We start from the raw sequence: 25,486 nt of genomic DNA, 5'->3' as shown, positions 1-25,486 counted from the left end.
GAGGGTGCGGCGCGCCGGGGCAGGAGGGGCGCGGCGGGGAGGCGCCGCGGGGGCAGGGCTGGTGGGGCTGGGCGGCCGCCTCCCGGAGTCCCGCCCGGCCCTCCCGGGCCTCTCCCCACCGCCCGGGACGGCGGCGGACGGGGCGCCCGCGGGTGAGGGCTGCATGGGGCCCCCGCGCGGCCCGCTCTGCTGGCTGCTCCTGCTCACGGCTGCCTGCTCGGGGATCCTCCTCGCTCTGTACTCCTCGGCGGTGGGGCCCTACCCGGGGCCCCGGTCTGGAGCCAGGTAGGGGCTACGGCGCGGTCCGGCCGGAAAGGCGCAGGGGACGCGCGGGGCGCCCAGCCCGGGCCCCGTCAGTTCGCGCGCCGCGTTGGCCTCGCGCGCCGCGGCGGCCCTTTGTCCCCGGAGCCTCCGCCCGGGCGCCCAACCTCCGCTGCCCGGTCCCCAGAGCCCTTGTCGGGGTCCGAGAAGGACCTCGCACCTTGAGCACCGGCCACTGGCTCCCGAAAGCCTTGTGGGTTAGTTCCCTCCGGATTCCCTGATTAGAAACACTTTCTATTGTCCAGATTTGGAGTCAGATAAAAACAGCCTCGTTTTTGTCGGGAACTCTCCCTCGCTAACGGCCCATTTCTCCGACTCTGCTTTGGGGGAAGGGACCCAAGTCGCGGTTCCAACTTCGCCGGGAGCCTCAGCTCGCCTGTGGCGGGTCGCCTTTCCCGCTCGCTCCGTCCCTGCCCTCCCCGCGCCGGGCTGCCTTCTGTCCCCCGCGCGCCGTTTGCTATGTTAACTACTTTTGATAAGCGCCGTCTGGGCGCGATCCCGCGAAGCGGCGGACTCCCCCGGGAACACGGGCAGATTGTGGGCTGCATCCAAGTTCCTCTCCTTGAGCCTTCTCCTGGCTCCACTCCCTCGCGCTCGCCCAGCGCACCTTCCTTGCACTTGCGCCCCGCGAGGATAACCCTTCGAGCCTGTGTTGGGTAGGTGATAGTGCCAGTTACTGAAGAAGCCTCAAAAGGACTTGGTTTTAGGTCTGGGAGGCGGATCGAGCTGTGCCCCGTGGCCGGATTAGGCAGGCGCCCCCCCCCCGCCCCCCCCGCCCCCCCCGCCCCCCCCGCCAGTCTTGCCGACCGGCCTCTGCGCACAGGCTTTCCCTTCCAGAGCACGCTTTTACCACCTGCGCTTTCCTCACCAAACCTCGCTCCGGGCATAATGGGATGAAAGCAAAGTCAGTGTCTGGTCTCGGGAAAACAAGGTCAAAAGGCATCTGAAGTTGCGAAACAATAGAAAACACGTGCAACCCATTAGGAGCCCAGTCCCTTTAGAACAAAGGGTGACCTAGCAGATGGTACCTGAAGTTACTTAATCTCCTGGTAGCCCGAAATTGCATAAGGCCAGGCTCTGAATAAGAGAATCCTTTGTGAATTTTATGTAAAAGATGTTTTGAAACACATTTAAACACCCTTTGAAAGTATCTAATAAACTTTAAGTATGAGGTTGTCCAACATCCATTATGTCTCAGCAAAGTTTTTAAAGGTCTTTAGGCCCCAGGCCGGGAGGCAGGGCCTCGCTACAGGAGATGGATATTTAGTGCCAGGAGAGGCTGGGTGGGAAGCCGGATGGTACCGGGAGGGCAGGGGCAGGCTGCGTGAGCTCCCCAGCTGGGGTGGGAAAGCAGGTGGCCTGGCCAGAGAGCCCCTGTAGGGAAGGGTGCTGGGACCCCGTCTTACTGAACCTGAGGCCGGGCTCTCATTGCAGCCCAGGAATTTACCCATGGCGGAGGAATCTGGGTCAGCAGTTTCCGGGCATCAGGATATCTAGACTTATTTAAGAAACGAAACAAAACAAAACTTTGTTATGGGGGGCGGGGCCGATGGTGAGAACAGAGGCTTCCAGTTACCTGCCGGTTACCATCTGTTGTCAACATCATTTGGGCGTTTTGTTTTTTTAAGTTTATGTATTTATTTTTGAGAGAGAGGGAAAGGGAGAGCCAAAGAGCATGGGGGCGGGGGAGGGGCAGAGAGAGAGAGAGAGAGGGAGACAGAATCCCAAGCAGGCTCCGAGCTGTCAGCACACAGCCCGATGCAGAGCTCCAACGCACGAACCATGAGATCATGACCTGAGCCGAAGTCAGCCTCTTAACCGACTGGGCCACCCAGGCGCTTCTGTTCTATTTTATTAATTACTGTTGTGAATCTCTTACTGTGCCCAACTTATAAATTAAACTTTATCATACATACATGGATGTGGAGGAAAAACCACAGTGCGTACAGATCCGTATCACACAATCTGTATGGAGTTCGGTACTTGCCATGGTCTCAAGCATCTGCTGGGGGTCTTGGAAATACATCCCCCCGGGATAGGGAAGGACCACTGTACAAGGTCCTTATTTCTCATCAGGTCAGGAAAACATCCGGGAGGGGCATATGTGGGCTGACCCCCTCCCTCACTCCTTCCAGGCTCTCCAGACAGGTATCTAGAAGCCGGTGGATTCCTAAGAAGGAGGGGCTGGGAGAAATCACTGAGCACTGCGGGGGGAGAGGGGGGTGCTCTAGAGATGAGCAGGCCTCCCTGAGTTTGGGGTGTTCAGAGCAGCAAAACAGAATAGGGGACTCCCCCGGAGGGGTTCTCACTGCCCCTGAGGGCTGGGTACTGTGTCCCCGGTCCTTCTTCAAAGAGGGTCCTGTCCTGCTGAGGACAGGAACTACAGGTTGGGGTGTGGGGGCAGGTGGCCATCAGAGGGGGAGAGAGAAGCATGGGGGAAGGGATCATGCCTGCTCTTTGTGGCCTGGCCCTCCTGGGTCTGTGGAAACCTGAAGTGAGGCAGGTCACAAGCTCCCAGGCGGCTCAGCTGGGGAGGCACCTTAGAAGCAAGTAACAAAAGGCCTTTTGTTTCCTTGCAAACTGCCGGCCAAAATCCTCCCCACCTGCTCCTCCGTGGGTTGGGGAGGAGGCAGGAGTCTGGGGGGAAGCCCGACACCCATTTGCATAGGCAGAGGCCCCTATTCCTTCTGTCTGCTCTCTTCCCTGATGCTGGGGTCGCCTGGGAGGTGGGAGTAGGGGTGGGGCAGTAGCTTCAGCTCCTGCCCTCCCTCCCCGAGGGACACTGTCACAGAGGTTACCACTCCTTCTTCCTTTAGCTAACACTCAGAGGACGCTTTTTGTATGAGATACTACAGATTCTGTCTGAATCCTGCCAACAATTGGATGGATATGGGATATGATTATTAGTCACATCACTATGATTATATCTGCCGTACAGATGCAGAGAGTTCGGAGAAATTAGGTAACTTCCTTAGATCGTGGGATACAAACCTAGGGCATGAGGCTTCAGACCCCATGCCTGCCATCGGGAGCCGTAGGGCAGGAGCCCGGCGGCAGGACAACCCACCCCAAGGTGAAGGGGGACCATGTAACCCCTGCCTCCGGGGCCTTGGCGGGGAGGTCCGTCTGACGGCGGGCGGGGGCCGGCAGGCTTTCCTATTTTCGTGCTTTACCCACCATCTCACTGTTCGGTAAACCGTATTTCTGCTGCTTGCCGTGGGATTTCTTCATTTCTGGGGTTTATAGAGCTGAGCCAGACGTGATCACGTGACAATAATTTTGTTTCCAGAGAGAGAGAGAGGTGGGCAAAAATCAGAGCCTAGGAGGATCAAAGGAGTGGCACCTTTGACCCTGACACACCTTGTCAGCCTCTGGAGCTGAGTCCAACCCTGCTTTACTTCTGCTTCTCCCCCAGGAACGCCACATGGTCTGGAACATTCTTTGGACGCGAGGTGTCAAACGCCGGGACGAGAAAGGTAAAACTTAGCTCAGCTATTCTGGCAGTTTTGAGCATCCTCGAGTTAGCAGGGAGGAGGTGAAAAAGAAAAGCAAACGAGAACATTCTCGGGAGGCTGCTGCATGAGAACACTCTGAACAGCCAAACCGTGAACCTTCGAGCTGAGCGAGCAAGCCAGACCTGACCACGAGGGTTCCCTGTACCACAGCAGCAGAGAAGGGGTGCAGCCGGGTGAAAAGTTTTGGGGAATCGCTTCTCGGCCTTTTGGCTAAGATCAAGTGAAGTTTTGGGGAAATCGTGTGATTTGTCTTTATTTTATTATTTTTTAAATTTATTTTTATTTATTTTTTTAAAGTTTATTTATTTTTGAGAGAGACAGAGACAGAATGGGAGTGGGTTAGGGGCAGAGAGAGAGGGAGACACAGAATACCAAGCAGGCTCCAGGCTCCGAGCCGTCAGCACAGAGCCCGACGCGGGGCTCGAACTCACGAGCCATGAGATCCTGACCTGAGCCGAAGTTGGACGCTCAACCGACGGAGCCACCCAGGCACCCCAATTTTATTTTTGATTTTTTAAAATTTACATCCACATTAGTGAGCCTATAGTGCAACAATGATTTCCGGAGTAGATTCCTTAGTGCCCCTTACCCATTTAGCCCATCTCCCCTCCCACAACCCCTCCAGCAACCCTCAGTTTGTTCTCCATACTTATGAGTCTCTTCTGTTTGGTCCCCCTCCCTGTTTTTATATTCTTTTTGTTCCCCTTACCTTATGTTCACCTGTTTTGTCTCTTAAATTTTTTTAAATTTTTAACGTTTTTATTATTGAGAGAACGTGAGCAGGGGAGAGGCAGAGAGAGAGAGGGAGACCCAGAATCCGAAGCAGGCTCCAGGCTCTGAGCTGTCAGCACAGAGCCCAATGCGGAGCTCGAACCCACGAACCGCGAGATCATGACCTGAGCCGAAGTCAGATGCTTAACCGACTGAGCCACCCAGGCGCCCGTTTTGTCTCTTAAAGTCCTCATATGAGTGAAGTCATATGATATTTGTCTTTCTCTAATTTCACTTAGCGTAATAGCCTCCAGTTCCATCCGCGTAGTTGCAGATGGCAAGATTTCATTCTTTTTTTTTTTTTAATTTTTTTTTTCAACGTTTATTTATTTTTGGGACAGAGAGAGACAGAGCATGAATGGGGGAGGGGCAGAGAGAGAGGGAGACACAGAATCGGAAACAGGCTCCAGGCTCTGAGCCATCAGCCCAGAGCCCGACGCGGGGCTCGAACTCACGGACCGTGAGATCGTGACCTGGCTGAAGTCGGACGCTTAACCGACTGCGCCACCCAGGCGCCCCAAGATTTCATTCTTTTTGATGGCCAAGTAATACTCTGTTTATATATATATATATATATATATATATATATATATATATACCACATCTTTATCCATTCATCCATTGATGGACATTTGGGCTCTTTCCATACTTTGGCTATTGTTGATGGTGCTGCTATAAACATTGGGGTGCATGTGTCCCTTCGAAACAGCACACCTGTATCCCGGGGATAAATGCCTAGTGGTGCAATTGCTGGGTCGTAGGGTAGTTCTGTTTTTAGTTTTTTGAGGAACCTCCATACTGTTTTCCAGAGTGGCTGCACCAGCTTGCATTCCCAACGTGATTTATCTTTAAAAAGGCTTGTGAATTTGACATCCTACTCAGAATGTCTTTTTTTTTTTTTAAAGATTTTATTTTTAAGTAATCTCTGCACCCCTTGTGGGGCTCGAACTCACAACCCCAAGATCCAGAGTCGCAGGCTCTACCAACTGAGCCAGACAGGTGCCCCTCAAAATGTCTTTTTACTATAAAAGTCACATTTAAACTGCTCAACCTGGAGTAAACAAGCAAACCCTGGGAAGATGCTCGAAGCTTGCCCAGGGCGGGGTTTGAGAAGCTTCTAGGCCCGGCTCCATAAGGAATGGTCAGCGTTAACTGTGGGCTGAAGCACTTCACCCACATTCTCTCACTTAAGCTGCACGGCAACTCTGTCATGTAGCTCTTACGGGCGAACGAACGAGGCCCCGAGAGGTCGGGTACCTTGCTCAGGGTCCCTCTGGGAGAATAGGCGGTACTGGAATTTGAGCCTCTGCTTTGACCCCAGAGCGTGTCCTCTGAGCCGCTGAGGAATACAGTCTTGCCCCGCTCTGTGTGCTGTGGCCCAGCAGGACCATGACTGTTGTTCTGGATCGATTCGGGTTTAAGAGGTGTTTTCAATGCCCTAGAGCCCGAACTCGGACTTGTTAGCCGAGGCCTCAGGGAAAGAAATTTCTCATGTCAAACATAGTGAACAGCTGAGCTGTTCAGGCACAAAGCAAGTAGCCCTGGGCAGGTGGTGGTGGGGGGGGGTCCCCATCCCCATCTTAAGGACAGAGGCAGGGGTAGACACTTGGCCTGCGGGCTGAAGACAAACCCCAAGCATCTTCTGGGTGCTTATGGTTCATCTTTAAGTTTCCCAACGTTCTTTCCACCTTGAACTGCTTGATGCTCATTGACATATCCCCGCCCGGTTTTAAAAAAGGATTTGGGATGACTTTTGGATACACATAACAAGACAAACCTATAAACAGAATAAAATGAAGAAATGGCCGCAGGAAAAATAAAGGTAGGAGAATAAGACAACGTCATGTAGATAAGTGCAGGAAAAATGTGCCACAAGGCGTAAGGGACGGGCCATGTATCTAGCTCTGAGCTTCCTGGCGGCCACAGTGAAGAAGGAAATTTGCCATTGTGTCCATCCATGAGATAATAGCAAGCCCACTTCCCAAGTGAAGCACAGCCCTTCCTGATATAAAGACCTGAAGAGTTTTCTCCTGGCGTCTCTTAAAGAAGGCCCTGGAACACAGCCCAAAGAGAGGCTGAATAGTAGTGAAATCAGTACAGTCAGTCCGGCTACAATGCTTGGTTTGAAAACGTGAATTTGTTCCAGGAAGGTTGGTTACCTTAGGAAACAGTTTGAGCATTAACACAAATTTTGTGTTTGCTTCGGGGTGATTTGTCCTTGGGAGTGCTGAGGTTAAATGCAGAAAACCACACCCCACCAAAGGGAGCCACGGAGGAATCCGCGAAATACACACACATGCGCCCTCCAGATACGCACCTCGTTGAGTGTGTTATAACTCTCTTCCCACTACTTCACGGTAACAGGCTGCCACCCTTCTGATGCCCGCTTAACATGAGCAAACGTCGAGTCTTTTCCAAGGTCACATGTTTAATAGAAGTAGTAGATTTTAACCGCTGGACGCGTGAAACTGTGCTTCCGTCTGTTAGGCCCCACCGCCTTGTGTTTTATGCATCACAAAGCATCACAAAGCTTTTGAGTGCTGCACCACTAATCCCATTTTCCCAAAAGCCCCGGGGTTTCGATTGCACAGTTTTGCACAGCGTGGTAGGTTTTTGCCGTCCATAGGGCACCTTATAGCAGAAGCGACCGACCGTACAGCTCTTCCCTGCACTCAGCGTCAAACCAGCAACCTAACAAAGAGCCCCCTTCGGTGGGAAGGGTAGCCCCGCCCAGGCCCAGGCTGTGCAGGATTCTGACACGGGGGGTTGCAGGCAGATGGGGTTGGAACCTGTTGAGTACTTTACCCTCCCTCGAGGTCCCTGTGTGCCGAGGCACTGCCTAACTATCCTAGGGCTTCTGAAAGAAATGGGCACAAACCGGAGGTAAGGGTGGGGCGCGGGCTAAAACAAGAGAAATTGATTCTCTCACAGTTCTGAACCCCGAAAGTCCGAAATCAAGGGGTCGGCAGAGCCACCTTCCTGAAAGTTCTAGGGAAGAATCCTTCCTTGCCTCTTCCGGTTTCTGTGGCCTGTGGTCACATCACTCCAGTCTCTGTGTCTGTGTTCACACGGCTGTGTAAGGACACCAGTCATTGGATTAGGGCCCACCCTGAACCAATATGACGTCACCCTGATTAACCACATCTGCAAAGACCCTATTCCCAAATAAGGTCACGTTCTAAGATTCTAGGCAGACAGAATTGGGGGGGTGGGGGGGGCACTGTTCAGGTACCACCTGGAAGGAAATGATGGTAACCATCCCAGCAGCCCGTTGCACACGAATCTTACAGTGAGGACTGCCAGAGCTAGGATTTGGGTCCAGGCTGCTGGATTCCAAAGCCCAGGCTGGCACTCTTCCGCTCAAGGGCAGACGGCCCTTAACCCATTTTGTGGGGAAACGCCCCAAAGTTTCTCTAAGTGTGAAGTGAAGGAGTAGGAGGCCAGAGCCATCAGGCCCTGGAGACGTGGCATCCAGGAGAGAAAGGGCCGGGCAGGGTAGATCCAGAAAGCTCTCTGACCCTCGCCACACCGCTGTGCCACACAGGTCAGCTCAGCTGGCGGGTCTGGGGGTGAACCAGGGCTGGAGGGGAAGGACGGCTCTTCCCTCCCAACCTTCCTGCGGGCTCTGCAGGCTCCTGGGAAGGCGCCCGCCCCCAGCTAATGGAGCTCAGCACTCTTCCCTCCCGCCCCACAGAGCCCGCACTGCCGACACCCGCTCTCTCTGGCCATCCAGAAGCACCCCCACTTCCGGGCCCTGTTCAATCTCTCCACTCCAGTGCTGCTCTCGGGGGGCCTCTTCGCTCAGGAGCTCTGGGACAGCCTGAGCCAGTACAAAGCCCCCTATGGCTGGCAGGGGCTCTCCTTCCAAGGTAACCGGCAGCCGCTGCTTCTCCCCCAGGCCTCTGGCCCCAGTGAACCCCTTCCTCTGGGGCAGACCCTGCCCTCATAGCAACCCCCCCACCCCACCCCGTGCCCCTTTCTTCCCAGGAAGGTCTCAGGGCTCACCCCCCCACCCCGTTGTATGACTCCCCCCATATCTGCCACCCCCTACAAGCACCCCGGGTCAGGGAGAGGGGCTTGGCTGCACCTGTCAGCCAGCTCTCCCCTTCTGGCGCTGGCACCAAGGTCCAAGGTGGCCGAGAACAGGGGCTCTGGGACCTCAGCCTGCCGACGGTTCCTGCTGTGGGAAACTGCCCAGAGGCCCCCCCCCCCCCCGTTCAATCTGCACCCCACCCCTGTGTGCCTCAGATTATTTTATTGTGCCATACAGTCTTGAGAGAACTAGTTCTTCAAGGTCTTGAGATGACTTAAGGGTACAGCCAAATCCTCTCCCCACCCCCGCCCAGTTCAGCCCATGGTCCCACCGACATTTTGCCCTCCCTGCACCCCCCCTCCACCCTTTGTGCCCTGGTGTCAGACCTCTGGCAGATGGGGTGCCAGGAGCATTCTTGGGGAGGCTCCAGCATGACATCCCTCCTCTGAGCGCCCCACCTTGTCTGGCACCGACAGCCATCAACTCCACCCTGAGCCTCCTGAATGACTCCGAGAGCTCCAAACTGTTTGCCGCCTCCGGGAAGCCGCTTCCAAACTGCGTTCGCTGTGCGGTGGTGGGGAATGGAGGCATTCTGAATGGTTCCCGCCAGGGTCTGAACATCGATGCCCACGACTACGTCTTCAGGTGTGCGGGCCGGGAGCCAGGGGGGCGGTGGGAGAGGAGCTGGAAAGAGGGCCAGCCCCGGGGCAGCCCCGGCCTCGGGCGGCAGCGAGACAAGCAGGCCCGGACAAAGGCAGATTCGCAGACAGACTCTGAAGATGGAGTGTGGGTGCCGCATGCCAGGGGGGAGGGAGCTGCCACGGCCGGATGTGCCCATTTCACAGGCATCCCTTGAGGTCCGGAGGGGTGGGTATGGGGCTGGCGACCCCCACTGGTGGCGCCCTGGGCAGAGGGCATGGTCTGCACAGAGACCTGGGGACAGACGCAGCAGATCCAAGTACAAACACGGCATCGTGTGACCACGAGGAGGCTGATGGGCCTCTGTTTGGACCAGACTCAATGGCGCTGTGATCAAAGGCTTCGAGAAGGATGTGGGCACCAAGACCTCCTTCTATGGTTTCACTGTGAACACAATGAAGAACTCCCTCATCTCCTACAGGAACCTCGGCTTCACGTCTGTGCCACAAGGCCAGGTGAGGCTTCTGACGGGCGTGCAAGGCCACGGACAGTCAGCGCCCCTGTTCCCAGAGCCCCTCCGCGGGGCAAACCATGGCCCCGGCCCAGTAGATGGACAGGTTGCACCGGGATCCTGGGTGCACGTGTCGGGGCCAGTGAGGAGGGGGATCTGGACAGGGACACCCATAGTTTCAGGCAGCACAGGACTCCTCTGGAGTAGAGCACGAATGGCTAGTGTTTACTGAGAGCTTGTGGGGTGCCAGGCACCGTACGTGGGCCCGTCAGTCCCATTTTCCTGGTGAGGAGGCTGAGGCCGGGTGCCCTTCATCCAGCAAGGCGGCAGCAGGGCCAGGCTTCAAAGAGCTGCCCTCCAGAATGTCCTTCTGTGAGGGAGGCTGGGTTCAAAGGGAGGCAGCATGCCCAGCAAGGGGGGGCGGGGGGGCGGGGAGCCAGAACTTGAGACCGCCCATTGCCTCCAGCTCCTCAGCCACGCCCATTTTGGGGAACACTGCCCCTCCCTCAAGAGCCGTCAGGGTGACACCTAAAGAGGGGAGATCCCAGGATAAGGTTGAGTTTCTGGAAGCTTCCTCCTCGGAGCAGGAAATTCAGGAGTCTCCTAGCCACAGCAGGACCTATCTTCACTCGTGATAAAATGAAATGCAGCAGCTTTGTGATGTGGCCACACCACCTGTAGGAATGATCCATCCCTGCGTTGACAAATTACCCCAGACTTAGTAGCTTTAAACAGCAAACATTTATTGTCTTATAGTTTCAGTGGGTCAGGAATTCGGGAACAGCCTAGTAGACTGGTTTTGGCTCAGGATCTCCGGTGTTTGCCGGGATCAGTCAGTCGGGGCACCCTGGGTGGCTCAGTTGGTTAAGCGTCTGACTTCGGCGCAGGTCATGATCTCACGGTTCGTGGGTTCGAGCCCCGCGTTGGGTTCTGAGCTGACAGCGCAGAGCCCGCTTGGGATTCTCTCTCCCTCTCTGAAAATAAACAAACTTTAAAAAAAAAAAAAAAAAAAAAAAAATTGAGGCCGGAATCGAGACGGCCCCTCTCTAGGCTCCTAGAGTGTTCTCAGGTCATGGCAGCTAACTTCACCCAGAGTGGTCCCAGGGACCTTTTATGGCCTCGTCTCCAAGATCACCCCCCAGCATCCCTTCTGCTGCTTTCTATTCATTAGTCACGAGGTTGAGAGGGGGGATTACAGGCAGAGAAGAGAAATTCTCCCATCAGGACGGGTAGAGGGCTGTCCAATCTGAGCAGGATGTGGTCTTGTTCGGGCAGGGGTGGGGAGTGGCGAGGGGGGCTGGCTCAGTGTCTCTGTTGCCCCAACAGGACCTGCGCTATATCTTCATCCCCTCTGACATCCGTGACTATGTGATGCTGAGATCGGCCATTCTCGGTGTGCCTGTCCCTGAGGGCCCTGACAAAGGGGACAGGTGAGCCGCCAAATGGGTGCAGGGTGTGGTAGTGCTGGGATCATCCCCCTGCTTGCTCCCTGGGCCCACTGTCAGGTAGGGAGAGTGGGTGAGGGCAGCAAGGAAGTCCCCAAGAACCCAAGAGGGTGTTGGGCAATTAGGCTCTTTTGTCCTCCCCATGGAAAAGCCCAGGTGACCCTGCTGGTCCCCAGGAACCCGCCTGAAGGGCCACCCTGGCTGCTCAGCTTCGGGCTGCTGTCCCCATCACCCACGCAGCCCCCCCAGCCCGCGGCACTGACTGGGCCCGTCCTCTCCTGACTCTGCTGTCCTGCTGAGCACACTGTGTCTGGAAACTGAGGGCGGGGGGATGGTGTCCATGCCACTTGCCCTGGTGGGCAGCCTCCTAGCGCTGTGCCCCTGAAACGGGAGAGCAGGTGACATGGGTCCACTGTCCTGCAGGGAACAAAGGACGCTCTGTCTTTTCTCCCCGACCTTCCTGGGCAGCAGGCCTGTGTCCAGCTCTTTTGAACCATGTCCCGGCCTCAGCTGAACCTTCTCCCTGTGGCGCTGGGACAATTCCTTGTCCCAGAGTCAAGTCCTTACAAACCCATGCCATCTCTGCAGCCGCCAAGTCCAGCCCTCCTACCCCCAACACGTCACCCACCCCCAAAAGAGCAGCTTCTGAGGTCCTTAGGGGTTAAGCCCCCAAAGGCCCCGGCCGCTTACACTGGCCCACCACCGCCCCGCCCCCGCCCGGGGTGCCACCCAACAATCGCTCATGATGCGGCACCTGGTCACGAGTGGGCTTTGTGACACGGGCGGGACCGGGCTCTTGGGGGGGCCGGCTCAGGGACATCGGTCGGGTGGTCACGAGCCTCCCCAACACCAATGAACTCCCCCTCCCACACCCCCAGTCCGTCCCCTACCCAGTCCCCCTCCCAGTCCCGGTCCAACCATGTCACCCCCACCAACCAGCAGGCCTACTCCAGCTCCGGCGGCTCAGCCCCGTCTCCGTCCCCCACCCGGGGGTCGTCCTCCCGCCCCCCCTCTCACCCTCCCACTCCAACTGCCTCCCAGCCCTCTTCCCGGGCTTCCTCCCTGACCCCCAGCCCTCACGTCCAACATGTGCCCCGAGGGGCTTCCCAGACCCCCACTCCGCCCACCTCCAAGTCTCCTTCCCAGTCTGGCCTGAAGTCCGTCTCTCGAAACTCTTCCCAGACCCCTCCCGTGCCTGTGGCCAGGTCCCCCTCCCACAGCCCGGCCACCTCGGCCTCCTACATCGGGCCGGTGCGGGGCATCCCCTCCTACATCGCCCCCTACGTGCCCCGCTTCCTGAAGGAGCCCCCCTTCTTCCAGCCCCCGACCGTGCCCCTGCCCCAGAACCAGTGCTTCCCCTGCTCCTTCCCCTGCCCGCCCCGCAGCTGCGAGCGCCCTCAGGTGCCCGAGTCCCTCTACTTCCCCCTGCTCCCCCCTCCTCCCCACCACCCCCGGGTCAGCTGCTCCTACCCGACCCCGCCGGCCCTGTTCACGCCCCCCTCCTCGCTCTCCTACTCCCCGCCCACCGAGGTCCTGGTGAGCGGGAAGCCACACGTGGTGCCCACCGTGCTGCCGGCCACCTTCTACACGCCCTTCTCCCGCTACTACACCCAGCCCCGCCCGTACCGCGGGCACCGCCGCAGGCCCAGCGCCTCCCCCCTCAGCCTGCTCCCCCACTTGCCCTACGACGGCTCGGGCCGCTCCGTCCACTTCTTTCACCGGTCCTAGGCCTCAGACCTATTTCGGACCAGAAGCCTCCGCCGGGAAATTCAAGCTGCTACATCCACACTTCATCGGCTACCTGAGGGAGAGGTAGGTGTGTGTGTGGAGGGCGGGGGTGCGGGCGCACGAAGAACGGCTCCCCTTCCAGCCCCCCTGCACGCCAGCCCCCCGATCGCTGCAGGCCCTGTATGGCCCGCTCACTGTAATCTCCCCGGAGAGCTAACCTGGACGAGGCCCAGCCCGAGGCGACCGTGGGGATCAGCCTGGGGGACAGCAGTGGCCTGATCTCCTTCCCTCCCTCAGTCCCTCTCCCCCTGCCTGTGGTTTCTCATGGGGGGGCAGTCACTTGCCCCCCTCTCTGGAGACATTCTGGTTGTCACTAGGTACGGGCCACTAGCCAGTAGAGACCAGGGACGCCGTTGAGCATCATACGACGCACAGGGCGTCCCTGCAACAAATGACTTGGCCCCAAACGTCAGTAGGGCCGTGGTCGAGAGGCCTGCTGTAGCCCCCAGGCTGGCGCCACAGAGAGCGGGTGAAGGACGGTGGGTGGGTCTGGGGAGGCCAGCTGGAGGTGGTGGCGAGAGCCCCATTCCACAGAGGAAGAAACCAGCTCAGAGAGGCTACGTGGTTGGTCTGGCAGAGTTCAGATGTGAATCCAAGGCTGAGGTCAGGCCTCACTTCCCGACTCTGCGAGTGTGTGCCTCCCCCCCCAGGGGGGGGGGTTCATGCGCCATCTCACCGGTGACTCCAGTCCCCGGACATGGGTGCCCTGTCCCTCATGTCCCACATAAGGGATTCCGGCTTGGCAGAATGTGGGGAAGCCTGGGGGTAGGGCTCAGGCTGACTAAACAGGCCACTTGTGCCCGACCCGCTGTGGTTCCCTAGCCCCCGGGGAAGGCAGGGTGCTGCAGAGAGGGGACTTAGGCTGGGTTCAGGCTTCCAGAGCGGGAAGGATGGTCCCTGTGGTGTTTCCGCACGGGCCTGTTCCTTTCTCACCCCCCTGCCCCCGGTGGACCAGACTTTTGCATCTGGTTCATTTGGGGTTTTCCTAAATGGGGAACAGATTGCACTAGAAGGGCCAGGACGTCCTCCTCGGCTTTCCAGCCCGTGTGACTCGGTAGCCAAAGGGCACAACCATCAAGTGAGCGAGACCTAATCCTCTCTCTCTCTCGTTTTGATGCCTCTTTTGGCCTCCAGGTTTCTGAAATCAAAGTTGATGAACACAAATTTTGGAGACCTATATATGCCGAGTACTGGGGCCCTCATGCTGCTGACAGCTTTGCACACCTGTGACCAGGTAACAGGAGCAGAGGACAAGCGTGGGTGGGACCTAAGCCTGGGACTCCGCCTGTATCTTGTGGGGAAGGGATTCCCCAGGTGCAAGGGCAAGCTGGTCTCTGGAAGGGGCGGGAGGGAGTGGGACGGCCGAGCTACCTCCGCACCGGCTGTTCGAGGGTCCTTTCCATGACAGCTGGGGCGGGGGGGGGGGGGGGGCAGCCTTGCCTTCCTCCGGCAGCCACCTGTCCTAGCACTTCTGGGCTTCACCCTCTCTTCCCCGGCTGCCGTTCCCTATGACACCCAAGGCGCGCGTTATCAGATTGTTCTTGCGGAACCAAAATCTCCACGGAAGTGGCAGGGACACATCTTTTCATGAGTACATTCTAGAACTGAGCTGACAGCAGTGTCGGCCTTCCACACGCAACCTCTGAAATCACTGCAGATGTCCCCAGTGCAGTGTTGCCCACAGGAGCCACGTGGAGGCAGCCGGGAAACAGTCTGCAGTCACCCACACTTACGCCAGCACGGGAACCGGAGTCCCCTCTCTTCCGTGCCCCACACCTCTTCCCTGTTGTATAGCAGCTGTCTCTTGACTACGTTCCCATCAGACTGGGACAGGAGTAGTGATGGGCTTTTGCCTCTGTCTTGGGCTTCACCACGGAGATGATGGCTTTGCCCAGACATCGTGGACCAGGGTTTAAAACCCAGCCTAGCCACTCAATGGCTTGTGACTGAAGACCTGTTCGCTTCCCTGTTTAAGTTTATTATTTTGAGAGGGAGGGGAGGAGCAGAGAGAGAGGGAGAGTCCCAACCACCAGGCTTGGTGCTGTCGGTGCGGAGCCTGACACAGGGCCCGATCTGACAGCGAGATCACGACCTGAGCAGAAATCAAGAGTCGGGACGCCTAACCGACTGAGGCACCCAGGCGCTCCCCGCTCGTTTGTAAAATGAGGATAGTACCTGAGATTATCGTGGGGCTGAGGAGACACGTCCAAGAGCACAAGTGCCTGACGCTGGCGTGAGCTCGAACTACTGTTTACCTGTGTCTTCAGCGTGGCATCTGAGAAGGGGGGTCGGGGGGGGGGTGCTGTGCTTTTCCGGAATCTTATCACTTCACAGGTTTGTCTGCACCTAGCTCAGTGAACGCTAACTCAGGGGCCATCCTTGTCTAGGTTAGTGCCTATGGATTCATCACAAGCAACTACTGGAAATTTTCTGACCACTATTTTGAGCGAATAAAGAAGCCACTGATCTTCTACGTCAACCACGACCTGTCCCTGGAAGCCACCTTGTGGAAGGACCTGCACAAAGCCGGCATCCTCCGACTGTACCAGCGCTGACCCTCAAGTACCCAAGCCCTCTGTTCCCGCAGCTGTGGCCCTGTGGCCCTGACTCCCCACGTGGCCAGAGCTGCCTTATCTTTTCAGTCTGAGAAGGGCTCCAGCTCCCCTCCGCCCACCCCTTCGTCTCTAGAGGGCATGGAGAAGTGGATTCGGGACTGTCACTGCAGCGTGTTCACTGCGGGACACTCCATCTTGTTCTTGGTTCCTCCAAGAAGACTCCCTCCCTCCTGGGTCTGAGCCCCACATTCCGACCCTGGTGAAGGGAAGACCGCTCTGCTGGGCATTTTACAACGAAAGGTAGGTAACACAAGAGGGGACTGTGACCCTCCCCAGCAGAGGGCAGGCATACTCAGGAGCGAAGGATCTTCAAAGCCAGCCAGCAGCTGGCACTGGGCGACTTGAAGATGCTGGCCAACCAGCAGCAGCCAGGCGCGCACTCGCTCCCCCCAGCCACACCCTCCCACCAGCGTGTCCAGCCGACTCCAAAGCGGTTGGACTCCAAGACACCTACACCACCTGAGGACGCAACCAACTTCCTTCTGCCCCGCGATGGCATCAGAACGCAAGAGGCAGAATGTATTCTGAAACTGGTTAATTGCATAAATGATAGATGACCACTTCTGTCTTTTTTGTCTGTTGGGGGGACCGGGGCAGGACACCGTGGAGGGCTTAGCATGCAGATCAGAGAATCCAAGAACCATGGGCATGTCCTGGTATTGACAGGGGCCCACCACACAGAAGGCTTGCCTGCCCAAGGGAAGTCCCACTGGAGAGCGATCACTGCCTTGCCACTAGCACATCAGGTAATGAGCCCTCAGCTTCACATCTTGGCTTTACCAATTACATGGGCTTCTACGGAAGGTAAGGTCTCAACTCAGCTGGTGATCACCGTATAGCCCTTAAGCCTTGGGTTTACTGGCCTGATGCCTAATAACCTGGCAGTCTCATCTGCTGTATCGGGCAACGCTGGGGGCGGTGGGGGGCAGTCTCCCCAGGGCCGGCTGGCAAGAGCCTTCCCGACACGGCACTGATCGCCACTGGCCGATCCACCAACAGCCAGGAGCGGGCCTCTGGCTCTGTGGGTTTGGAAGGTAGATCCTATCAGCACATTTAACGAGAGGGATGAACCAACACTGGAATCAAAATTCTACTTTAGAAATTCAGACAGGGGAAAAAGAACAGAGACGGCTTTCATGAGTGAGGCAGCTACTTGAAACCATAGCTGATGCTAGAGAAGTTTAGATTGGAAGGGGGGAGTGAACAGTTCAGAACAGCGGGAGGCCAAGGCCTCTCACCACTTTGGCTTGGCAACAAACTGTCCCTTGGTCTCCAGGATAGCACGGTACTGAGTATGTTTCTCTGGATAGAATACGTGGTCCAGAAAGAATACCATCAAATGTGGGACCCATGGTACAGAGTCAGTCCATCCTGGGGTCTGACACAATGACCTTTACTAGTAAAGAAACACGACTACCTTGATAAGCCAGCACAGCCCAAGCTAGGACTCCTGACCCCCTTGTGTCCGTAACACTTTGTCCCTAGCCCCTTCACATCTGCGGCTATCAGAACACTCTGTCAATCTGTCAGATGAGAGAAGTGCTAAGGTTATGGGTGGCCACCCATTAAGAGGGGCAGAAAATCGACTTGGGGGGAAACTTAACAAACAAAACATCCAACCGCATCCTGTGTTAACTGTTAACCCTACTTAATGGTATTCTCTGAAACTTTCACTTCTACAAGAACACTGTTAGCTGAGCACTGAGTAAAATCCCATAACGTGGGTCTCAACGTGGAATCCACAATGTCACAAAGCCCATTTTTTAACACTTTTATTTGTACTTCAAAATTTAAGCCCAAGACAGAACTTCACAGGAAATCCACCCTGATGAAACGTTCTTCCAAGGCTGAACACCTGCGTCCCCTCAGTTTCCTCGAACAGAACGTGTACACGTTAACCGCCTTCCGTCCACCGCCGCCACATTCTCGCCAATGAGCGAATTATACCCACATCGGCTAAAAAGTTGCATCCTGGATATTCTTAGCTATGCCCTGATTTGACCAACTGCCAAATATTTTCCGGGATAAAGTCACTCATAGCCTTTGGCTGCTTTTTGGAGACGAAGTCCAAACAATTCTGAAGTCGCTCTCCTTTGGCGGGGGGCAGGGGGGAATTGCTTCACAGGCATTAGTAACTGGCACAGAACTTGGCATCACTGGGGAGAGAACCTGCAAGACCAAAGGAGAATCATTCGATAGAACGGCCAACCAGGTGACTCAAAACTGAAGGCTACATTTAAAGACCCTAATTTAGAGAAGAAAAGGCAATGGCAGCAGCAGCCGTTCTAGCCAAGCATTAGGCCCACACTGTTGAAGGCACCATCGGTGCAGGCCGGTGCGGTTCCCAGGGGACTCGACACTGCAGCGTGCCCTGGGGAGCTGATGCTCAAAGGGAACAGTGTCTGGCAATGGCCAGTCTGGAGACATTCACATCTGACCCTCTTCCGGACGTAAAACTTTGCAAGTCAGACCTAAATGCCGATGCAAGCCCCGTGGAGCAGTCACATCCACTCAGCGGCAACCGTAACGCAAGAAGCGGGTTTCCCCACTCGCTAACACATCCTTTTACTGGGTCTTACTTCCAGGCTGTCAGCTGCTGGGGCCAGTTTTCAGGCTTATTAAATCCCACCCCAAATCTAGCCGCCTTGGTGACTGAACAAATATGTGACCTTAAAGAGCCCACACATACCTCCCAATTTGAACAGAAAAAGGCCACGTGCCCACTTCAAGCCTGGCATTTCAACGGGAACAGCGCCAGACACCGTCCCGGCCCAGCACCGCTCTGCTACTTGCTTGCTCACGTGCCAGCCAACCCGGCCCTCTGCCACCCAAGGCGGCTCTCGCCAGTCACGTCGCGCAGACGTGATCACACGATCGGCGTGAACCCTGCGGAGAGCTCCCGGCTGCTGGAAACAAAGCACCCGGAAACCTGATAGCCCTGCCAGTGTCAGGACGGCCCTTCTCTCCTGAACGTCAGGATGCGGTGCCGAGGGGGTCACGGTCCTCGTACATTCACACCGCCACAGCTGGCAGACTTTCTACATTCCCGTCTGTTTCAAAGAGTGCTTTCATTGCCTTAAAATGTGTGACAAGCACTCTTTCATACCCCGGTTAAGAACATGACCCCAAACTGGGCTACTTGCCCACTTCTCGCACCTCCTCTAGCCTGTACCGTCAGAACCATTAATCAAGGGGCCTAGAGCGTGACAAGGCAGCCGCACTGTCGGTTTTCAAGTTGCAGAGGGACAATGCATGGGGTCTTGGCCGGGTAGACACAGTTCCCTCTGGAGTCCATTCAGTTTGATCCCTGATACAGCCTGAACTTTTTTTAAGTTTTTTACTTATTTTTAAGAGAGAGTGCAAACGGGGAGGGGCAGAGAGACGGAGAATCTCGAGCGCACACCACACCGTCAGTGCAGAGCTCAACACAGGGCTTGAGCTCATGAACCAGGAGATCATGACCTGAACCCAAGTCAAGAGTGGGAGGCTTAACCGACCGAGCCATCCAGGCACCCCAAGCCTGAACTTTTAAGAGCACAGAGACAAACCCCAAAGCCTCAGAATAGATGGGTTTCCCCTCAGCCGAGGTTTTCAGACAGGGATAACTAACCATCATAGGCTTGCGGGGCTTCTTAGAAAAACAAAGACAGAAACACTACAAAGCAACAGGGGAAGAATCATTTCACTTACTTGAGGCGAAGCAGTTCCGTACTCACACACTGCGGACATCTAGCAAAGAAAACAGACCTGTGTTACAATCTCCCTGCCGCTCAGCACAATCCTAAGCCCAGGGCAGGAGCGGCAAAACCAAACATGCCAGCCAGCCGCGTCTGTTCAGAAGGTCTCTCCTTACACCAGAAAGTCTCTTCAGACACGTCGCCGCTGGCAGCTACTTCTGGAGGGTCCTTTTTCAGCCTCAGAAACCGAGGCTGGGACTGTACCTGGCGAGGAGAAATTGCAAGAGAAAAACCTGCTGAAGATACACACGGGTGCTCTCAAGCAGCTCACTTTCAAATCAGACCTGAATTTTCCAGAGAGCCAACCTGGGAAACTGAGTTTCAGACATCCACATTCCACACAGAAAGGCCTTTCTTTGCCTTCAGACAGGGATAACTTTACATCATCACGGACTCAGCTCCCACCAGCCAGCCAGTTACAGCGCAGGCAGATTCCATTCTTCCCCTACCAAATTCTGCTCTACGTCCCTCATTAAGTATTCTCAAACTTGTGTATTAACTTTCCTTCAAAGGTAAAAACTTGACACCTAGTGCCTAGATGTACCCAGCATCCCAGATCTGACTCAATGACACTTCCTGCCCGTTAGTTTTAATTTTTTTCTAATGTTTATTTTTGAAAGAGAGAGAGAGAGAGAGAGAGAGCGAGCGAGCGCACAAACAGGGGAGGGGCACGGGGAGAGGGAGACACAGAATCCGAAGCGGGCTCCAAGGGCCTCAAACCCACGAGCCGGGAGATCATGACCTGTGCCTAAGTGGATACTCAACCAACTGAGCCCCCAGGTGCCCCCCTGCCCTTTAAAAGACAGGTTCTACCTGAGCAAAAGTGCCTGAGAACGGAGTATGGGGTTTATCTGTCGGTAAAATGCTCCAGACAGTGCGGTTACTTCTTCCAGGAAGCCCGTTCAAGGCCAACTGTACAAAGGGGACCTGCTGCCAAGAGGCAACATGACACAAGGTCATTTCTCCTTCGCTCACCTATGCGTATGAAAGGATCCACAGAGCAAGATCAGTTTTTTAAGTAGAGGATTATAGATCTGCCCCAAGAGCTACTTAAAAATAGCCAGGGCTATAATCTTGCTGCAATAAAAATCCCTGAGCTAAAAGTAGATCAGATTGTCTAATTTCTCCCATACAACTGTTCTTGAAACAGCCACACAATTCTTGGGCTCACTCCAGGGCCACGCACACCCGTGGCTGGAGGTGTACATTTAAACACTTTGCAGGTAGTTCGGAGGTATAGCCAGGTCTGGAAAGCAGTAACACTGTCTGACAAAGAAATAAAGCTCTGGTGGGGTTATCTCACAACAGCCTGAGACTAGAGCCTGCATCTTTCAAATTCATCTAATACAAGGTTTCATCAATCTCAGCTCTGAGGTTCTGGGGAGATAGTCTTTGTCGTGGGGGGCGGTCTTGGGCATTGCAGGATACTAAGCAGCATCCATTAGATCCCATTAGCATCCTCCACCCCCCAGCAAAGAACCACCGGTCTAACCACCCCCCCCCCCGCCACCAACTGGTCTAATCAGACCTCAATAATTCTTCAATGAGACTGAAAAATGGTTTTAGCACCCCCACACAATTTGCCCTATTTTTATGGTTAAGAACAAAACAACAATAAATAACAGCTATGTAACTCTAAGCCTCAGTTTCTTTACTCAGTAGCAAAGGAGAAAATAACTACTGCACATAAGACTTGTTAGAAATTGTTTGGTGGGAGACTGTTTGGGAAGGAGCCTAGCAGGGTTCCACACCACTTCCCTTACCCAGGCGGTAACAATCCTGGGAGGCTCGCATCCCTGAAATCTAACAGATGGGACACTAAAGGGACCCTAACTTATGCAATTCTGGCAAAGAGCTAAAAAGACTTATTTCCATTAATAGAAATTTCATCACAAAAAGTCTTACACTCAATGGTTTTCACCGGGGCGCCTGGGTGGTTCAGTCGGTTAAGCATCCGACTTTGGCTGAGATCATGAGCTCATGGTTTGAGTTCCAGCCCCTAGCCACGTGTTGGGCTCTGCGCCGACAGCTCTGAGCCCGCTTCAGATTCTGTCTCCCTCTCTGTCCCTCCCCTGCTCATGCTCTCAAAATTAAATGAACATTTAAAAAAAAAAAAACCCAAACCTGGGGTGCCTGGGTGGCTCAGTCAGTTAAGCACCAGACTTTGGCTCAGCTCATGGTCTCATGCACGGTTCATGGGTTCGAGCCCTATGGCAGGCTCTGTGCTGACTGATGGAGGCCTGGAGCCTGCCTCAGATTCTGTCTCCCTCTCCCCCTTCCCCTGCTCACACTCCCTCTCAAAATTAAACACACATTAAAAAAATAAATAAACCCCAGAACTTTAAATCATCTATAAGAGAAACACGGACAACCTATTTCATCCTAACAGAAGCAACGTTAAGACGTTCTCAAGATTGGTTATTTAAAAAGCTGAGCCTCAAGGCATCAGAACTCTTCAGAAAAGATGTCCTTTCACACAAGGATAACTTTGAATCACGCACAAATATTTCTAAATCCCACCCCCCACTGCAACCAACACCCATTTCCTGAGTCTGTCTTCTACCCCTGTATGCAGCAACCATTTTGGTTCCAAACAGTGACACCTAGTGGCCCCAAATTACACTGGCACAGACCCTACTCGTTTCCGGATTCTGGGTCCATTTTTCTCACCCTAACTGGATTTATGCGTCGACGTGTTCATAAAATTAAACTTAAAATCAGAATACGGGGTGAGGCGGCCGAACGTGACAAGCCTGCACATCATCTCGACTTTCTCACTTCTGGTGACCACCCAGGTCCTGCCGGCACCCATTCTTACCCGTTTCAGGGCTCCATCCGTCACTTTTAAACTTCAACCTGCAGGTCTGCTGCTCGCGGTCTCCGCAGACGACGAAGAAAAGCCTGTGGGGAAGGGAAAAGTGAGCATGGACGGTTCGTTGTAAACTTACGACTTTCCAAAATCTGCAATCCCACTTGTAACTGTAGGATGGAACAAAAACTACGGAATGGGGCCGTTGACAAGACCCTCCAGGAGGAAGTACTCGGGTGCCCTCTCCCGGGGTGGCCCTGGGAGACCCGCAGGGCCGGCACGCGGTGGCTGTGCGGCTCACCGGGCTGCGCAGGCTGGAAGAACCTCCCTGAAAAATGAAGGCTCCAAACACGGGCTTGAGCTCTCTCCCACCAACCATTAACACTCGAACCATTCAGAAAGCGTTCTTTCACCCAGCATCTCAACTAACCCCAACCACGGCAGACGCGACGCCGGTTTATCGTGGCCTCTGAAGAAAGAGGGTGGGGGCCAAGTGAACCAGCGTCGGGTCAAGAAAGACCCCATTTCCCGACCACCGCAGCCTTACCAGCACCAAACACCCGAGACTGCTCGTCGCGTTCGGGCCAGACAGAGGCCGCCATGACTCCCAGCCACGCGGCCTGCTTCGAAGAGAAGGCGGAACCGCGCCTGCGCGCAAGTCTTCGCGGCAGGCTCGGCAGAGCTCTCGCGATGCTGGGGAAAGGCTCATGGGAAATGTAGTCCAAACAGCCGTCGCTGGGGGCGGCCGCAACCTCAGCGAGAGCCTGGAGCTGCGGTGGCCGCCACCAGGGACAGTAGAGAGCCTGGGGTGGGAGGCCTGATCTTTGAAGAAAACGAAGATGGACGGTTGTTTCAGTTACAGCCATTTATCTCGTGTCCACGGATTGTCCCTGGCCAAGACTGGGTTGGCTTACAAAGTGGGGGGCGGGGCTGGGGGGGCTCACGAGGGAAATGGATAAGGAAACCGAGGCCCGGCCGGATTTCGTTCTTAATTGTCCTGCGGAGTTCACCTTGGGCGGGGAGGGGTCATCTAGGCGATGGGTTGCGTTAGAGAAGGGGGTGCTGATTGCCAGGGCACTGTGGGGGCGTCGGGCGCCGCAGCAGGTGAAGCTGGGGCGGGGGGCGGGGAGGCTCCGGCGGCAGGGGGCGCCAGCGAGCAGCTATCCGACTGACCCTCAGCGGCTCTCGCCGCGTGGCTTTAATTCCGACGGGGGAGCAAATAAATTATGAAAACTGGGAATGGTGTAGCACCCACCGCCCCTTCTGACCGCTGTTTTTCAGGCAACACTCTGGCTCCGTGTTTGAAGTAGCAATCGGGAGAAACAACTACAGTCAGGGCCACAATTTACACCTGTTTGGAAATTAAGTTTGCAAGCCCGGGAAACCTCTTCTGCATTAGCCTCTCCCCATTCTCTTCGACCCTTTTAGCAAGGTTCTCAGGGGCATTTAGTCTGGGTTATATTTTTCTGTATATGGCCGAATGTCGCAGGCGCTTATCTTCATGTTACCACATTTGTTTATGTTTGCCTCCCTTAATTTTGATTGTAAGTTCTTCAAGGCAGGAGACGTCGCTTTTAATTATTTTTTTTTCTTTTTTAATTTCCTCACAGGGCCTCGTTGGTATTCCGCTGCCTCTGCCGGCAGTAAGCACTCAACAAATAATAGTTGACTCACTTAGCGGTAACTTCTGTCATGTGAAATTGACTCTTAAGGGTCTCTGTCTTGCCCTTAAAGGCACTGTTTTGTGCATTACTAAAGGGAAGCGTGGGTTCCCTCCCTGTAAACTAAGTTCCTTTCATTTCAGACTTGGAGAGGGAATTTTGAGGGTAGAAGTTACGAGAAGCTGCTTGTCTGTCGCCAAGCAACCTGCTGCAGGCACAACATAGTAATAGCGAACACTTCATAGCACCTACTATGTGCCATTCACGACTTTTGGACCCTATGTGTGTCGATTGCTTTAATCTGCACCACCGCCCTGTGAAGTGTGCCGTCACTACCCCCGTTTTCCAGAGGAGGGAATGCAAGCATTGAGAGACGAGGTAACTTTCCCAAATTCACACAACTAGTGATTGCTGGAGTCAGGGTTTGATCTCAGCCCTGCAGAATCCATGCTTTTAGCACTAAGTTTTACTGAACTGCATATATCTATACATCAGTCATATTACGGGGCTTTGGGGTGTGGGGGGAGGGGAGCAAAGAGGGGTTTTGTGTGTTTGTAGGGGTGGTTAGGGATGGAATCGGCGGGCGGGGCGGGGGGGGGGCACCTGTTCCATGGTTTTGAGCCACTTTAGGGCAGGAGGGGTGAGGACGGCAGGCTGCAGGGGTTGATGGGTACAAGACTGAGGCTCTGGGCTCTGGCAGGGGCGTCTTGAGTCCCAGACCAGTTGCCACCTACTGTGTGGTGAGGGGCCCCTGTGCCATGGTCCGCGGTGTAACTTTGACACCGACAAGGCACTTAATGGAAGAGCAGCAGGCTCACAGCGGGTGGGCTGGCACGGGCGGCTGGGCAGTGGCCAAGAGGACAGAGCAAAACGCAGTGAGCGGGCTGGTGCCGGAGCACATGTCGGGCACGCTGCCCGGGCAGTCCAGAAATCAGTGGGAAAGACAACAAAGGATGCATCAGATTTCTGAACTAGCAGGCAGGGGTTCAGAGCTGTTGAGACCAAAGTGGTAGTGTTGTGATTTCTTCCGCGCTCATTGCTGGTGAGGTCTGGGACGTTAGAGTGTTTAACGTACGGTGGAATTAGTATGTAGCTGTCAGTCAAGGCTAGTGTGGCTCTGTATTTACTGACGTGGAAAGAGTCACACAGTCTAGCCGTAAGTGACAGAAGTAGATCACAAGCTGCACAGAGCCAAAGTGCTGGTCCAAGACCTTGGCTCTGAGCACCGGGGTGAAATGCAGTCAGCTGTCCTGCTGTGTTCAGGTGGTTAGCTTGCCGAGTCCCATCCACTGACAGGATTTAAAACATGGTGTCTGAAACCCACATGAATAGGAAACAGAGTCTTTGGAATATTGAGGTTAATTTCTTAACCTGGAAAGGAAATCTTTCCCGTCATCAGCCAGAACAGAAGGTGGGTAGGTTTATCCCAAGCAGTGGACTGCTTACACTGTGAACAGTGGCACCACGATTTATAGGAAGTTCGTCTGTGCAGCGGCACCGTTCATCGCCAGCCCACAGCTGTTGTTTCTACATCTTACAAACGGAACAGAGCTACTGGACGACTTTGTGCTCCAGTGGCGGGAAGCTCCTCCCCAGCCCTAAGGGTGAGTCTCGATTAGTCTGCACCAGACCCTTGCGGTA

General features: G+C 55.1%; 1 protein-coding gene, 1 long non-coding RNA gene and 1 other non-coding gene across 4 annotated transcripts; 1 reads left to right on the top strand and 2 right to left on the bottom strand.

Annotated features, from left to right (window-relative positions):
- The first annotated feature begins 141 nt into the window (after nucleotides 1-141).
- Nucleotides 142-16,198, top strand: ST6GALNAC2 (ST6 N-acetylgalactosaminide alpha-2,6-sialyltransferase 2). The gene is made up of 9 exons (XM_030295856.2): nucleotides 142-285; nucleotides 3,737-3,797; nucleotides 8,302-8,476; nucleotides 9,117-9,285; nucleotides 9,656-9,794; nucleotides 11,117-11,220; nucleotides 12,964-13,047; nucleotides 14,158-14,257; nucleotides 15,411-16,198. The coding sequence occupies exons 1-9, from the start codon at nucleotides 164-166 to the stop codon at nucleotides 15,576-15,578; spliced, it is 1,122 nt and encodes a 373-aa protein (XP_030151716.1). The 5' UTR covers nucleotides 142-163; the 3' UTR covers nucleotides 15,579-16,198.
- Nucleotides 16,199-17,393: 1,195 nt separating this feature from the next.
- On the bottom strand, nucleotides 17,394-22,818 carry LOC115501032. Of its 2 annotated transcripts, XR_003964706.1 has the most exons (5): nucleotides 22,732-22,818; nucleotides 22,194-22,276; nucleotides 19,492-19,579; nucleotides 19,329-19,367; nucleotides 17,394-17,807 (listed from the first exon to the last, which is right to left on the bottom strand). It is a non-coding gene; the product is annotated as an uncharacterized LOC115501032 (long non-coding RNA). The 2 variants fall into 2 exon arrangements; XR_003964707.1 differs by lacking the exon at nucleotides 19,492-19,579.
- LOC115501892 lies at nucleotides 19,690-19,773 on the bottom strand. Its single transcript, XR_003964944.1, has one exon. It is a non-coding gene; the product is annotated as a small nucleolar RNA R38 (small nucleolar RNA).
- Nucleotides 22,819-25,486: the final 2,668 nt, after the last annotated feature.

The sequence above is a fragment of the Lynx canadensis genome, chromosome E1, assembly GCF_007474595.2.
Source record: "Lynx canadensis isolate LIC74 chromosome E1, mLynCan4.pri.v2, whole genome shotgun sequence".
NCBI classification, from domain to species: domain Eukaryota; kingdom Metazoa; phylum Chordata; class Mammalia; order Carnivora; family Felidae; genus Lynx; species Lynx canadensis.
Note: the sequence above shows the minus strand (reverse complement) of the source record. Positions and strands in the feature narration are given on the sequence as shown.

Coding starts and splice junctions, on each gene's coding strand:
- ST6GALNAC2 (XM_030295856.2), top strand. CDS start 164: ATGGGGCCCCCGCGCGGCCCGCTCTGCTGGCTGCTCCTGCTCACGGCT. Junction 8,477..9,116: donor GCAGGGGCTCTCCTTCCAAG/GTAACCGGCAGC, acceptor TGGCACCGACAG/CCATCAACTCCACCCTGAGC. Junction 9,795..11,116: donor CGTCTGTGCCACAAGGCCAG/GTGAGGCTTCTG, acceptor TTGCCCCAACAG/GACCTGCGCTATATCTTCAT.